The sequence below is a fragment of the Mustela lutreola genome, chromosome 1 (assembly GCF_030435805.1).
Source record: "Mustela lutreola isolate mMusLut2 chromosome 1, mMusLut2.pri, whole genome shotgun sequence".
Taxonomy (NCBI): Eukaryota; Metazoa; Chordata; class Mammalia; order Carnivora; family Mustelidae; genus Mustela; species Mustela lutreola.
In genome coordinates, this window is record NC_081290.1 from 74,157,647 (window position 1) to 74,175,007 (window position 17,361).

The following is a 17,361-nucleotide window of genomic DNA, read 5'->3' on the forward strand; positions in this document are numbered from 1 at the left end:
CAAGGGAGACTCTCCTAGAACTCCTGGAATTAGATTACCTCTGAATTCTCACCCCAACTTTGAATAGTTACTAATTCCTTTCTTTGCTCTTTTGGTGTTTGCAAAGGGGTTTGCTAAAGCCTGAATTGATATAATTATTGGCTCAGATTGTTCGAGATCTAGGCCAGATGGCTATGGATTTCTAAAGTCCCAGTTGCTTGTGGTAGTTTCCCTGGTTTGCCTATAGGGTTTGGGGATCAGCAATTTGAAAGGGCTACAACCTTGTAAAACAGTATTATTCATGGGGGCAGAATGTTCATCAGCGTGACCCAGTGCTAAATACATTCATTATAGGCATTTCTATTCTGCACAATTTGCCACACAGCCCTGGTTTCTGGAGGTGGAAAAAAGACAATGGCTTATAAAATGCTTTTGAATGCCTAAAAAGAAGGAGAGTTCACGCTGAGACTCCTCTGCTTTCTTTCTTGGAAGGAACCTTCTTCGTGACTTTAGCTGAGCTCTGCTGAGAGTAAGCAAAGTGGAAAAATCAGAAAATTACCTTTTTTATATGTTTCTGGGGGGCAAAATCGAGTGTGGGAGAAAATAAATGGAAAAAAGTGACAGTGAGATTATGTGAAACAGCAAATCTGCAAGTGGATGAAGACAGCTGAGGAATAATGCAAGAGGTACAAGAAAAAAAAAGCAGCAACAGAGCCATGATGATAAACTTAAAAGGAATTGCAGAGCAGAAAGAACATCATAAATAATCATATTTTCAAATAAGAATACCATATCAGTTTCTGTGACCTGGATAGAGCACAAGCCTCCCACGATATTTCCTAGCATTTTGATGCACACAAAATGCAATTTTCAGCTCAGGCATTTTATTCTTCAATGTAAACAAGCTTTGGGTTCTTAAAATACATATCTGAAAAGTGCTTTCATAAATAATACATATATTATAAAAATTTGACTTGTAAACTATTGAGTCCACGTCCCCCCAGTATTCATTGTGAAGACTCACTATGTATGGATAATGCCTTTTGGTAGAAACTGGCACGCTAAAGCATGAAATATCTTTTGCTCAAGGTAAATAGGATTTTTTGAAGTACAAGACAAAGAAATATCATAGCCAATTTCGCCGGAACTCCAGGAAAGAAATGCTATATGGTAAAACTCTATTGGTAATTAGTTTCGAATCCTAAGGTGCTCCTTTAAATCTTGCTAATTAAGGGAAATCAAGAGTGGAAAACAGCCCTTTTCTTATCTTCAAAGAATAAAGATGAAAGAAAAACAGAAAATGAAACCTCCTTACTTGTTCTGTTCTTTCAAACAGAGCCCCAAGAAAATCTGCTTGTGCTCACAGGAGAAAGACCCAAGTATTTACAGAGGGGGAGGGGAAGGAGGCGGCCTGGGAAGCCTAATTAGAAGCAAGTTTTCAAATTTTATTAAATTCCTTCACCAACAAAACGCACTTAGAGGTATTTTAAGTTAAACCAGTCCTTAAAAGGACTATGAAAGGCAGGATGATTACATGTTTGTGGAAGAAGAAAGGGCCATTAAGAAAACCAGAACGATTTAAAATGCCATATAAATAAAGGCGACCAGAAGTTGATTTCAAGTTTTTCTTCTGTAATTTGTCTCCCTTTGTCGTGGCACGCTCGGAGAAAGTGAATACGGGGTCTGAAAGGAGGAGGGGGAGCACGGGGGAGGAGGGGAGGAGCCGTGGAAGGAGCGGCTCGCATCCTCCGCCCCCAGCCCCCACCGGCCCTCCGCCCCGCTCTTCCCGCCGCGCCCCCAGCCCCCGCCTTCCTCCTCGCTGGTCTCTCTCCCTCTCCGCCCGCCACTCTCGACCGCCCTCGCTTTGGGGACTCCATCAGCTTTTGATTTGGAAGGACGCTGATTGGCTGGAAGCGATTCAACACACGCCGGGCAAGAGAGCTTTGTCTGAGTTGAAGTGAAGTTGTACAGATTTTAGACTGGAGTCAGCAATCACGGGTGTTTAGTCTGCAGCCGCGCAGAGAAAGGGAGCAAGAATCGCTCGAGAAGGATTCACTGCAGACTGCCGGCACCTTGCACTAGATGGATTCCGACGACACGAGGGGGGCAACGCGGAGGTGACACTCGTCTGCCTGCAGAGAGGACAGCCGGCCAAACAAACGCAAGGATCGCACTCCACGCCGCTAGTAGCTGGAAGTCGTGACACGGTGTGTATGAAACAAAAGTTTGCGAGCCGTTAATTGCTGTGCTGTATTATTAAGAGACGCTTTCAACTTTCAAGTACCAAATGTAGCGTAGCTTTAAGTTGCCGAAGGAAGTTGAGGGAATTGCTTTGCCGTTTTAACTTGGTCTGTGTGAGGAATCTCCTCCAACTGACCGATGTGCCAAATGAATGCTAAAATGCACTTTAGATTTGGTTTTGCACTCCTGATGCTATCTTTCAGCTACGATGTACTGGGCAAGAATCTGAAATACAGGATTTATGAGGAGCAGAGGGTTGGATCAGTAATTGCAAGACTATCAGAGGATGTGGCTGATGTTTTAGTTAAGCTACCTAATCCTTCCACTGTTCGTTTTCGAGCCATGCAAAGGGGAAATTCTCCTCTCCTTGTGGTCAATGAGGATAATGGAGAAATCAGCATAGGGGCTAAAATCGACCGTGAACAACTATGCCAGAAAAACTTGAACTGTTCCATAGAGTTTGATGTGATCACTCTACCCACGGAGCATCTGCAGCTTTTCCATATTGAAGTCGAAGTGCTGGATATTAATGACAATTCTCCCCAGTTTTCAAGATCTGTCATACCTATTGAGATATCTGAGAGTGCAGCAGTCGGGACTCGGATCCCCTTGGACAGTGCATTTGATCCAGATGTGGGGGAAAATTCCCTCCACACATACTCTCTCTCTGCCAATGATTTCTTTAATATTGAGGTCCGGACCAGGACTGATGGCGCCAAGTATGCAGAACTCATAGTGGTGAGAGAGCTCGATCGGGAGCTGAAGTCAAGCTATGAGCTTCAGCTCACTGCCTCAGACATGGGGGTGCCTCAGAGGTCCGGCTCATCCATCCTAAAAATAAGCATTTCGGACTCCAATGACAACAGCCCTGCTTTTGAGCAGCAGTCTTATATAATACAACTCTTAGAAAACTCCCCCGTTGGCACTTTGCTCCTTGATCTGAATGCCACTGATCCAGATGAGGGCGCTAATGGGAAGATTGTATATTCCTTCAGCAGTCATGTGTCTCCCAAAATTATAGAGACTTTTAAAATCGATTCAGAAAGAGGACATTTGACTCTTTTCAAGCAAGTGGACTATGAAATCACCAAATCCTATGAGATTGATGTTCAGGCTCAAGATTTGGGTCCCAATTCAATCCCAGCTCATTGCAAAATTATAATTAAGGTTGTGGATGTTAATGACAATAAGCCTGAAATTAACATAAACCTCATGTCCCCTGGAAAAGAAGAAATATCTTATATCTTTGAAGGGGATCCTATTGACACGTTTGTGGCTTTGGTCGGGGTTCAGGACAAGGATTCTGGGCTGAATGGAGAAATAGTTTGTAAGCTTCACGGACATGGTCACTTTAAACTTCAGAAGACTTATGAAAACAATTATTTAATCTTGACGAATGCCACACTGGATAGAGAAAAGAGATCTGAATACAGTTTGACCATAATCGCTGAGGACAAGGGGACACCCAGTCTTTCTACAGTAAAACATTTTACTGTTCAGATTAATGATATAAATGACAATCCACCCCACTTCCAGAGAAGTCGCTATGAATTTGCAATCTCAGAGAATAACTCGCCAGGGGCCTATATCACCACTGTTACAGCCACAGATCCTGATCTTGGAGAAAACGGGCAAGTTACATACACAATTTTGGAGAGTTTTACCCTGGGAAGTTCCATAACTACATATGTAACCATTGACCCATCGAATGGAGCCATCTATGCCCTCAGAATCTTTGATCATGAGGAAGTGAGTCAGATCACTTTTGTGGTGGAAGCAAGAGATGGAGGAAGTCCAAAGCAACTCGCAAGCAATACCACAGTTGTGCTCACCATCATTGATGAAAATGACAACGTCCCTGTGGTTATAGGGCCTGCGCTGCGCAATAATACTGCAGAAATCTCCATACCCAAAGGGGCTGAAAGCGGCTTTCATGTCACAAGAATAAGGGCAATTGACAGAGACTCTGGTGTGAATGCTGAACTCAGTTGCTCCATCCTAGCAGGGAATGAGGAGAATATCTTTTTAATGGATCCACGATCATGTGACATCCATACCAATGTGAGCATGGAATCTGTTTCCTACACAGAATGGGAGCTCTCGGTTATCATCCAGGACAAAGGCAATCCTCAGCTGCATACCAAAGTCCTCCTGAAGTGTGTGATCTTTGAATATGCAGAGTCAGTGACAAGTACAGCCATGACCTCAGTAAGCCAGGCATCTTTGGATGTCTCCATGATTATAATTATTTCCTTAGGAGCAATTTGTGCAGTGTTGTTGGTTATTATGGTGCTATTTGCCACGAGGTGTAACCGAGAAAAGAAGGACACTAGATCCTACAACTGCAGGGTAGCAGAATCCACTTACCAGCACCACCCAAAACGGCCATCCAGGCAGATTCACAAAGGGGACATTACCTTGGTGCCAACCATGAACGGCACTCTGCCCATCAGATCTCATCACAGGTCATCTCCATCTTCGTCTCCGACCTTGGAAAGAGGGCAGATGGGCAGCCGGCAGAGTCACCACAGTCACCAGTCCCTCAACAGTTTGGTGACAATCTCATCCAACCACGTGCCAGAGAATTTCTCATTAGAACTCACCCATGCCACTCCTGCTGTTGAGGTAAGATCATACCCTACACCAGTTCACTGGGCAAGTCAGCTGTTAGTGTTCAGAAGTTGTGTATCTGTTAGTTCTTAAATGTTTCTCTGAAGAAGTAAACAATATTTGAATTAAAGAGGGTACAAGTTGCATTATGTGTATGTAGCAAGTATACATGCCTTAGTGGGCTGTTTTGTTTTTCTTAAAGAATTTGCTTGCATGTATTATGTATATGTATAATATTGAAAAATAAATGTGGAGCTTTCAAATGACTATCTAATTAGAAATACCCTTGCTTCCCAGATTGAGATACTGGAAGCCGAAAATAAAAGGGCTTGTTTTATTCTCATAATTGTGATTCTTATTAACACTCCCCCAAAAAACAAAAGAATTTTTAAAAACCCACAAAAAAACCAAAACTGAGGCCTCCACAATGCCATCTAAATGCATATCACGTTTGCTCAACTTTTAGAATTTTTTAGACTATTTTAGCTGCATGTGTTCGAATGTTGTATTTTACAACATTTTCCACGTATTTTTATAACTGCTCACTTTAATCTGAACTAAAAAAATAAAATAAAATGAAGGAAATCAATCTGTTATTTATCAAGGAGTTCTCTTTCCAAAAGAAAAAGTCAGTGTATGAGATCATTCAAGTCTCTCTGGGATGGAGTCAGTTATGTGTGGTGGCTGCCTACGTAGTCGGCCACATTCCAGCATGTGTAAATCTTTAAAACAGAGGTAACATGTTCAATTAATTAGGATGAGATAGTGAGCAACTGTTTTTCCTTGCTTAAAGCTTGCGAGTCTTTGGGGCTTTGTTTCCAGAAATCAGTTCTGTCTCTTTGGTTTCCAGCAGGTCTCCCAGCTTCTTTCAATGCTTCACCAGGGGCAGTATCAGCCAAGACCAAGTTTTCGAGGAAACAAATATTCCAGGAGCTATAGGTATGACTTATCCTCCTGCTCCCTATTGAGTCCCACTAACATGAATGCTGAAGAGTAAAAACCACACTTTCTCTGATTCATCTTTCTAGATATGCCCTCCAAGACATGGACAAATTTAGCTTGAAAGACAGTGGCCGTGGTGACAGTGAAGCAGGAGACAGTGATTACGATTTGGGGCGAGATTCACCAATAGATAGGCTGCTGGGTGAAGGATTCAGCGACCTGTTTCTTACAGATGGAAGAATTCCAGCAGGTAAGAGGGTAGGGACAGATGATAAATCCTTATTTTCAGATCTGCTACACACATGAAGTGAAAAGTTTCTCCCATGCTTCTAATTTTCGTTGTCCTTTGCACTGACGTATCTGTCACTTGTACACTATTAGCAATGAACATGACCTGGCACCCTTCAGAATCATTTTCTTAAAATTCCTATGAAGCAGTTGGTAGAGAAGGAGTAAGCAGGAGAGCCCAGCAGGACAAGAAGGAAAGAGTGGGGAGAGGCGGACAGAAAACCACACCACTTCTTTCCTCTTCCTGCCCCGTCCAGGACTGCCGCAGGACACTCTTGAGCAACTCTTTATGAAATTACTGGGTGGTTGTTGTTATTCAAACAGCCTGTTTTGGTGCCTCGTGGTGAACCGGACTATAATTTGGAGGACACAAATTTCCTGTGATGGAAACCTACTCGCAGAATCAGAGATTAAAATACACTAGAAAATGGTCCACTTCTATCACCAAAAATAGGACAAAGAATGCATCTTTGTAGGTGGTAAACAGAATATTTTTGCCACACCTTCATTTTCTATCTGCACTTTAGTGGAAAAGGAACAGGGGTTTAAGAGGGGAATTTTAAGTCCAGAGCTACATGGAGGAGATCCTAGTAAGTTATGAGCCACAGTTTCCTTAGAGTCCCCCTCTCTAAGTTGTGTAGTAGAAACCCTGAACCAACTGGATAAATCCCGACTACCTCATTGTAGCAACCCTGGTTCTAGAGACTGTAATATTGAAGCAACTCTTAGGAACACATAAATGTTGCTTTGGCTACTTATGTTTCTACATTCCAGGGAATGTTGATCAAAGGACTGCCATTTGATAAATGAAAGACAGGCAGAACTATGCCCCATCTGAGTTCCATCAAACATCCGTTTTCTAAATATAGATAAGTAGGAGAGTTTAGGAAATAGTCATGAGACTGCTTCAGAGAGCCACAGAAATGCAGGTTTTCACCGCATGGAAAGTTCTAGTAGTGGTGGCAGTAGTTGCCACCAGTAGTAACCAGCAATGTCCCAGCACTTATGTAGGCCCCAGGAGGACATTGGTACCTGCATTCTGTCTCCGAACACTTCGACAGACACAGGAATTCGTAGTGGGGTGGAAGTAAGAGTAGTGTTCTTGTTTTATTTGTTTGTTTCTTTTGTTTAGATTTGAGAACTGAAGCTTATAAAGGTTAAAGCAACGTGTCCTAAATCGGACCGTTCGTACATGGTGGAGGTGGGGTTTGAACCAGTCCCCACACACATAAACACTAGCTTAGGAAGAGCAATATGAAGCAACAGTTGTTTTAAAAAAATAAGTTCAGTAATGTATTTGTTCTCATATTCTTACCTCATCTACCGTCTATGAAACGATTGAATGCTGCCTATTTCATTATGATAGGACAGCACGAGACAGTGCGTCTCTGGCAGGGTGAATATATGGCAAGGACTTCTAGTAGCATTGAGGGCTACAGTGTACACAAGAACCAATATTTGCACAGTAGTGTCTTTGCTTCTTTGTTTTATTCCTAGATTCCCTGTTTATAGGAAGGAAATAAATCTCTGAAAATCTAGTGGGATATACACAGCCTCAGAAAACTTGCAGTGAAATGAAAGAACCATCTGGCTAAATTTCTATGATTCAGTGATATTGATGGAACTCTAATGTTGAATATTGATCCCTAATTTTGAATAATGTCATTTCCTAAATGACATTATTTCATAGAACAGAAAAGTAGTATAATGGCCATAACATTAGTGTTGTATTATAATAAGTTATTTTTTAAATTGTATGAAGGCTATTCATTGAAATTTTAATTTATTGGCATAGTTAAAAGGAAAAAAACTTTCCCTATTTAGACACCCTTTCCATCTGGGGGCCTAAATGGTGCCTAAAATCCTTTTTAATTCTGAAATTGTGTAGTTGTAAACAGCTAACCGGTTTTAAACAAAGACAAGATTTCTCTTTCACTCTTTCAAAGCTACAAACACCAGATATGTTCATGGCAGGAAAGTCGCCTAATGCCTGTATTAAAAAAATAAGATAAAAAAAATGTAAATAAAGCCATTGAGGAAATAATGGGTAGATATAAAGTCTAGGTAATAGTAAGCTTTATTTAGTGAATAGCTTTAAACTCCTTATAAGTTATCATTTCTTTTCAAAGTTGGAGGTTCACTTTTATATTATCAGTAATAACACAACTTAATATATAAATAGCCCTTTAAAAATTCCACATTTACATAATTATACTTAATCTAGGTGTCTAGCAGGAGAGCTATATTGCTGGTACATGGTGTTGTTTTATAATACATTTCTTTCTTACTGGCCACTTGCATCCATGTAGAGAAAGCATTCTGGTGGCATAGAGCACTGGGATATTGCCAGTGATTTATGAAGTATTTTAAACCTTTTTCATGTCTGGCTAGTATGGAAAGAAATAAGCATATTGAGTATTTATACAGAGATAACCGTCCTTTAATTATGACCATCATTCTGATTGTACTTCAACCATTTTCTGGTTTATTACTCATTCTGGCAGCTTCCGCCAGCATGTTAGCGTTTAAAACTTGTGCTCTGTAAACTTATATTCCCAGGAAATAGCCCAAGTAGGGAAAAAAAAAATGCAAGTCCACATCTGAATACCATTAACAGAATCAGTGCAGTTTTCAAAAGCATGTATATTTTTAGGACTTAAGTGTCTTATTCCAACTATTTTTCTGCACTGAACTGTGATCAAATATAGATTATGTTATGTTGCATTGCCTGCCAACAAGGTCATTTCTGGTCATCCATTCTATTAATTCCCACAGAAATATCCTGCATTCTGAGCAGTAAAATCAGCAAGCATTTTTGTCTGTTAGCTCATGTTTGTCAACATACTTTCTTCCTTACTCATTCAACTTTGAACTACAGTGCTACACATATTCCTGCAAAATTTCCATTTTCCCAATCTATCAGCTGCACCAGAATGATTTATAAAGGCTTTTGATTTTGTTTCTTGTGATACTCCTTTATTAGGCTCATTCCACTTTTTATTCATCTGCCATCTGTGATTACTTAACTCAAACATCTCTCTTTAAATCCATGTTCTGTCCATTGTAATGGCTGGTATCCTGGTTCTGGCCTTTCTTCCACGGTTGGTTTACTGTACCAGCACAGAAGCCGATATTCACTCTCTAGCACCTCCTGCGTTCATTAAATATTTCTTTTATGCAGCTTGAACAACTTTTTCAGAATGTTTTAATTTACATTTTTTTTGGTTCAAAGTCAATAATTGACTTTTGTTGCCCAGCAACACCTAATAAAACTACTTCCCTTGGCATTCCAAGGCCAATAAAACCCACTCCTAGCTTATTAACTCTCCATTCTGCTTCTTTCTTTCTTTCTTTCTTTCTTCCTTTCTTTCTTCTTCTTCTTCTTCTTTTTTTTTAATCTTTTGCAATGGGCACAACCATCTCTTCACATAACACACCAGTCCTTTGCTCATGTTGCCTTTCTTCCTGAAAAAATTAGTTTCTCTTCACCATGTCGGAGACCTTGTCAGCTCTCAAAATTTGTTTCAAGTTTGTCTTCCTTTAACTACTGCAACCTCCACTTTCCCCCCTTTTTTCCCTTTCTTATCATTTCTTATATAATAATGCATGCCCTCAGCATCATACAGCCTGGCACTCTAACTGGGCATTTGGGGCATCACTTGTTACACTTGACTCAGAACTGGATTGGAAACCATTCGAGGACAGGGAGCTATCATAATGACTTTGCCTACGGCAGGCTCTGAAGATGTAACCGATTGGCTACTCAAATCCCTAATGGCTTGATAGGAGTTAGACTCTGGGTTTTTATCTCTTCTTCTTACTTTAGGTTTGATGTATAAGATATAGTACAGTCACAAAATTGATAGTCCTATGGAGTTCTCTGCTTCCTTACCTCCCTTCCCTTCCCAGAGGAAATTTAACCACCTGAAGAGACAGAAAGATTAGCCACATGCACCCCTTGCCAATAAGTTCTAACTTACTGGATGTGGTAGGAAACCTCTGTGGCACTGAATTATGTGTATACTGAACATGTTTTAAATAGTTGAGTCTCCAGGGGAAAGGTTGAACATATCAATGAAACAGAAATACCCTATTCTGTACCACTGCCCCCATCTCTATTAATTTTCCCCAACCTTCTCTCCATTAGCTTTGCTTCGTCAATTTTACCTATTTATGAATTTGAAAAATGGTATGTTAATTTATTATTTTATAATAAAAGTTTCACTTATTTGCTGCAAAGTTGTTAAATAGCATTCCCTGTTTTAAAAATTCCTGTAATTAAATTACTTTTGGACGGGGACTACCATTTTAATCAAACAGGTTGTATTTTTGGTTATATGTTCAATATATTCAGGTCTTTAGAAAGTTGATCATATGCAGGATTCCTAGAAGCCTATGTAATTTTTCTACCCCCCGTCATTAAATATTAAAGGAAAACAAAATCAATCAGACAATCAATCAAACAATTAAGTCCTTCCCACAGAGTTAAAGGCTGGAAAACAAATGAAAGTTGTCATCAGATCTATTTCCCTTCCTTCTCACAGGATGTGTATAGGACAAGATAGACAGATCTCCTTTCCATTTTCAGAGATCCGGGTAATCAGGGAAAAAACTTCATTACCACTTTGAGAATTATTTCACTGCTGAGAAAACCTCATGGCTATTAAGGCATTCTAATTACTTTCAACTCCTTTTGGTTTTTGTCCACATTAAATGATGAGCGATAATTGGTGAGTTTTACCAAGCAGTAATAATGCATGAAGTCAGTACATCTAAACATGCTTTTATTGTTTGTTTTTTTTTTTAAGATTATTTATTTATTTATTTATTTGCTAGACAGAGATCACAAGTAGGCAAAGAGGCAGGCAGAGAGAGAGGAGGAAGCAGGCTCCCCGCCCAGCAGAGAGCCGGACTCGGGGCTAGATCCCAGGACCCTGAGACCAGGACCTGAGCTGAAGGCAGAGGCTTTAACCACTGAGCCACCCAGGCGCCCCAACATGCTTTTATTCTTAAATCATCCATCCTTATTTAAACTTAGCCTTTCTTCACAGCAAAAGTACACAAGGATTCTCAGTATTTGCCCTTTGTCTTACCCCCCAGTTAGCACTCACTCTATCTCTGCATTTTCCCTACTCTCTATTTTTAGCTTTCCTGCCAATCAGACTTTTGTTCTCACCCAGTATACTTGCTGTCATTTTTGCAGATAAGCCCCTTCTCTATTAAGAACTGAGGTCTAGGGGCGCCTGTGTGGCTCAGTGGGTTAAGCCTCTGCCTTCTACTCGGGCCATGATTCCAGAGTTCTGGAATCGAGCCCCACATTGGGCTCTCTTCTCAGCAGGGAGCCTGCTTCCTCCTCTCTCTCTCTCCCTCTGCCTGCCTCTCTGCCTACTTGTGATCTGTATCTGTTAAATAAACAAATAAAATCTTTTAAAAAAAATTTATTTTACTGCATAAGAACTTTTAACATGTGATCTACTCTCTTAATAAAATTTAATTATACAGTACAGTATTGTTAACTACAGGTACAATGTTATATAGCAGATCTCCAAAACTTACTCTTCGTGCTTAACCAAAACTTGATATCCATTGATTAGCAATCCCCCATTTCCTCAACCCCCTAGCATACACACATACCTACTAGTAACCACCATTCCACTCTTGGATTCTATGAGTGTGTCCATTTTAGATACCTTATATACATAGAATTATGCAGTATTTGTCCTGACTTACTTCACCAAGTATAATGTCCTTAAGATTCATCCATGTTGTCACATAATGTAGACTTTTCCTCCTACTTTAAGGCTAAATAATATTCCATTGTATGCATATACTACATTTATTTTATCCATTCATTTGTTGGTGGTCATTCACGTTGTTTTCCCATCTGGCTATTGTGAATAGTGCTGCTGCCATAAACAGGAAAAGGCTAATATCTCGTTGAGATCTTGATTTCACTTCTTTTGGGTAAATACCCAGAAGTGGGATTGCTGGATCATATGGTAGTTACATCTTTAGTTTTTTGAGGAACTTCCATATTGTTTTCCATAGTGGCTGCACCATTTGTATTCTTAGCAACAGTGTACAAGTATTCTAATTTCTCCACATCCTTGTCAACATTTATTATTTTTTATAACAGCCATCCTGACAATTTGAAGTGATATCTCATGGTAGTTTTGATGTGCATTTCCCTGATAATCAGAAAATATACAGTGATTGCTTATTCTCTGTAGACACTTCACCTGGTAATGGGGACTATATAGATTACTTGCTTCCCGTGATAAAGGATTTGACATTGTTCAAGAGTCATCCTTTTTCACAATAATTTGGGAAGAAGAGAAATCTTTCTGAAGTGGTCAGATCTAGAGAATTAGCTTGAATAGATAGGTATGGTTGTTACCAATCCAGTTGTCATTCAAATGTAAGATAACTACTTTGTATTTTCTGCATTCTGTCTCTGGCTCTAAAATAAAATCATGATACTGAAGAGACCTAATTTTCAGAGAAAGAGATAGATGGTTTGTAGAGTATATTTTACATTTTTGCATTTCTTCATTGTTGTGTAATTTAGTTATATTTGGCAAATTTAGAAATTTTTCTCCTCTTTATTTTCTGCTTCTCTAATATCACCTATTATTTTCTGTGAGTGTGGCCACTCACATTCCAATAGGGCATTATAACAACTGGAAGAGATAACCAATGGATTTTTTTGTACTGTTCAGCTTTTAATGACTTTTCCATCTACTTGAATTTCAAACCTCTAAAAAAAGTTTTCGTAACAGATTAACTAGGGATGCCTGGTAGTTGAGGATAATTTGCATTGCTATTTTAAGTAACAAATAATCCAGAATACATTGGAGAGAGATTAATAAGGATAATGACCTGATAGTTTATTATATTCCCAATACCTCCATTAAAAGTAAAGTTGATCAGATAGACCTCAATATCTAGAAAGCTACTCATAGGTAGTACTCAAAAATTATCTGGTGGCATTCTAAAATTATGGATGATTTCACTTTACAGCCCTGGGTTTTCAAGAATTTATGTTCAGCAAACATCCCATCACCCATACCTTTGCTCCTTTTCAGTCATCCTCATGTATAAGTTATAAATCCATTTTCTCATTACGTGAGTAGCAGAAATAATATTCCTGAGAAGTGTGTGAGTCATAACCCTCCTTTCCTTATTTGATAAACAGGAAAAAAAAAGTCCATAAAAATGATACTCAAATCCGTAAGTGTAGTCCATTTAGTGTATAAAATAACCGGTGAGTATCGTGTTCGCTGTTTAAAACTGTCTCGTCTCACTTTTTAAAAAATGAAATTACTTCTTTTGTATCATTTGGAGTTACGCTAAGTATGATCATGAATCCCTGTTGTTTTCCTCGGTGTAGCTATGCGGCTTTGCACGGAGGAGTGCAGGGTCCTGGGGCACTCCGACCAGTGCTGGATGCCACCGCTGCCCTCGCCGTCCTCCGACTATCGGAGTAACATGTTCATTCCGGGGGAGGAGTTCCCAGCACAACCGCAGCAGCAGCATCCGCATCAGAGTCTTGAGGACGACACCCAGCCCGCGGATTCTGGGGAGAAAAAGAAGAGTTTCTCCACCTTTGGGAAGGACTCCCCGAACGACGAGGACTCCGGGGATACCAGCACATCCTCTCTGCTCTCGGAAATGAGCAGCGTCTTCCAGCGCCTCTTGCCCCCTTCCCTGGACACCTACGCGGAGTGCGGCGAGGGGGATCGGTCCAACTCTCTGGAGCGCCGCAAGGGGACGCTGCCCGCCAAGACTGCGGGTTATCCGCAAGGCGTGGCTGCCTGGGCCGCCAGTACGCATTTTCAAAACCCCACCAACAGCTCGGGTCCCCCTCTTGGAACTCACTCCAGTGTGCAGCCTTCCTCCAAATGGCTGCCGGCCATGGAGGAGATCCCTGAAAACTATGAAGAAGATGATTTTGACAATGTGCTCAACCACCTCAACGACGGGAAACACGAACTCATGGATGCCAGTGAGCTAGTGGCGGAGATTAACAAACTTCTTCAAGATGTCCGCCAGAGCTAGGAGGTTTAGCGAAGCGTTTTTGCTTTCCATATGTGTGGAAATGGGGGACAGAGAAGACCCTGAAAAGAACTGGCATTGCCGAATAGTTGCATTTATCATAAATGTGTCTGTGTATATTGAATATTAAATACTGTATTTTCGTATGTACACAATGCAAGTGTGATTATTTTAATCTGTATTTTAAAAATACATTTGTACCTTATATTTATGTGTAATTTAACAGACAAATTTTATTTTTTTACTCCCATGACAAACATGTCTTTCCTAATCATGTAGAAACTAGCCACTGTTCAAATAGGATATATAGACAACCACAAAGTATAAAGGCACTGTGTAGATTAGTTATGTTGGGGAAGAAATTGCTGTGCTGTAGGAACAACCCCACTAAAGCATTATATGATTCTTAGTTTCATTAAGTGATCCAGTTTCTTTTTATAGTACTTAAAAAATAAAATTATGCATCTATAAAAATGTTAAACCATTTTATTATTATCATTATTTTCGCTGCTCTCTTCTAGTTTTGATAGTTCAATTACGGCAGAATTCAAACATCAGGTGAAATTTCATTTTAGGACTGGGAAGTGTCTTTCACAGACAATGATGAAAATAGGGCTAGAGCGAATGCTTCCCAACCCCCAGGGCCCTACTATTCTGGGGCATCACACTGGCCTGTTCTTGAGAAGATTTCTCCTGAAGTATTATTGTCTATTTGTAATCAAGGTAAACGATGAATTTCATTCTGTCCTTGTAACAGTAGACATGCTCCAAGGAAATGGAATCTGTCCTATAAATGGGTTAACAGTATGTATTCTAACAGCAAAAGGTATTAGTGGACGAAGACTGTTATGTCAGTGTCCCTCCTAGGGTAGTAAATGTAAGTGATTTATTCTGAAACTGTTCTATTTGAATCTTCTCTCCTTCACAAAACTTGAACATTTTTATCTTTTGCGATGTTTTTGTTATAACTATTCACTTTTAGCTTTTGTCTCCAGTGCATGATCTCATATTTTTGCTTTTATTTTTAGTATAAGAATGTTTTTTAAAATTATGATTTTTGTTACTGCAGTTCTGTTGTATTTGTTGTGTGACAAACAACAAATTCTTTAATTATTGTGCTGTTATCTCTCTGTGTGGAATGCTTTGGTAAAGGAGATCATTATTATGACTGTTCTCATTTATGACCAAGCTTCTATTAATGTTATTTCTATGAATACACTATCTTGATTGTACTCTCCAAAAAATTTTGCTGTCAATGAAAATAAAAGAAAAATTAAAGTAAAGCTAAAGAACTGTCCATAAGTCAGAGTCCTGGTCTACATATAAGTTCAAAAGCTTTGCATGAAGCATATCTTTCATGAGAGAATAATTCTCTGTTGAATTTTGAGTGATACAGAGGAAGCTTTCAGCTGGCTTGGCAAACAAGAAAAACACAATGGAAAAGGAATGAATTTGAGACCTGTAATGGGAATGAAAGAAGTCTACGGTATTCCCAGTAGAATGAAGAATTTAAATGCATTTGAAGTGTAAAGAAAAAAAAAAAAGAATAATCAAATAGTAACCACTTGAACATTTTTCAAATTTAAAAAAGAATCTCAGAACATTTTGTATTGTTAGGTCAAAAAAAGATGCCTTACAATGTTTCCAAGAGGTAAATATATCATCCTCCTTGGTTTACTAGCAGGGAATTGAAATATGAAGAAAGTTAAATAGCCTAAAAAAGGCTGAACTCAGATATTTTAAATCTCAAATGAGCACCACATCAAATAGATGTTTTATGTCTTCTGAAGGCATATTTTCCTTTATAGGAGGGATTTTAGTTAACAAGGGAAATTTCCATTTATTTTTCAGTATATTACACACACAAATGCTAACCACATTTAAAAACATTTTTTTTTCAAATTCACTTCCTTTCAGTACATATTATCATTAAAAATTTTTCATGGCTTCGCTGTTCTTAATTTAAAGCACAACTAGAAATTAGGAAGCAGAGATGGAAATCAACATTTAAATAATGCAAAGGAAATAAAATGCAATACTATATTAAATACAAAACCTTTGTGTATTGTCTGTATAGTAAATTTTCCCTGTTTCGGACTCCTTGCCTCCAGCCTTCTCCACTTACTATGGCTTTCCGGATGCAAGGGTAAAGGGAATATTGGTGCAAGATTTTCACTTTTCGCTCCTGTTCCTTTCACAGATACTATAATCTCAGTGAAAGCTCAATTCTCTGGTGCTATCATAGCAATTTAACCTTTCATCAAGTTTACATTTTCTCTTCTTTGATACCATGCCCCTCTTCAGACTGAAACAACTGAAAAGCACTTAAACGGAGGAGGTTCTTTTTGATTTCTTAATCCCTTTGTCCCCATTCAGTTCCTTTAAATGTTCTTCAGTGATCAAGAGAGAGACAAAGGCAGGAGCAGAGGGAAGGGCAGAGGGAGAGGGACACGCGGATGCCCCACTGAGCAGGGACCCTGATGCCTGACTTGGGGCTTGATCCCAAGACCCCAACCAAGATCATGACCTGATCCAAAGTCAAAGTCTTAACTGATTGAGCCACCCAGGCACTCCAGTAATAATCTTCTATTAATTAATAGGATCATCTCCCAAAAATGTAATTCAATACTGAATCTGTTGCTTAATAAATCTTCTTTTAAATGTTTATTTATAGGAGGATTAGAAATGGCTTTATTCGAATCTCATAGGTTATTAACATTGTTATTCATTTATCATTTCTTTCTTTCTTAGTATTTAGCAGATGAGACTTATGACTTTATTAATTATTTTAAATTTTTCTCCTTCTGTCATACATCTATCAAATTTACCACTTACCAATAGATAACTATTGAGACAAAAAACAGTTAAGGTACTCTTACTGGAGTTATTGAAGAAGTGTCATTTGTGAAAGAATTTTAGAATCCTTGTTTCATTGCTTTGATACCAGCTAATGTCAGAAAATATTCAAAACTGAGTTTGAATTATTAACACATTAAAATTCAAACACTGTGGGTGAAAAAGGTATTGCCTGACATAACAACTCTCAGTCCTCCATGAAATCACAGAACTGGACCCACACAGTTCAGGTAATTTGCCAAACTATTGAAAAGGTTTTGATGTTCTTATTTTAACTGCATATATACCATGAATGTATCATCACAGTATCAAAAATTGGGAATGCACTGAACTCTGAAGGGCAATAAGCATTGCCATGTAAAATTAAATTCAAACCACACAAAAGTCTTC

At 39.1% G+C, this 17,361-nt stretch overlaps 1 protein-coding gene across 2 annotated transcripts; it reads left to right on the plus strand.

Moving 5' to 3' along the window:
- Window positions 1-1,829: 1,829 nt before the first annotated feature.
- PCDH18 (protocadherin 18) lies at window positions 1,830-16,170 on the plus strand. Of its 2 annotated transcripts, none has more exons than XM_059168665.1 (4): window positions 1,830-4,845; window positions 5,681-5,769; window positions 5,859-6,022; window positions 13,451-16,170. In XM_059168665.1, exons 1-4 carry the CDS (start codon window positions 2,359-2,361, stop codon window positions 14,116-14,118), a joined length of 3,408 nt encoding a protein of 1,135 aa, XP_059024648.1. In that variant the 5' UTR covers window positions 1,830-2,358; the 3' UTR covers window positions 14,119-16,170. The 2 variants fall into 2 exon arrangements, with proteins under 2 accessions (XP_059024648.1, XP_059024650.1); XM_059168667.1 differs by having other exon boundaries at window positions 1,831-4,845; window positions 5,684-5,769.
- Window positions 16,171-17,361: the final 1,191 nt, after the last annotated feature.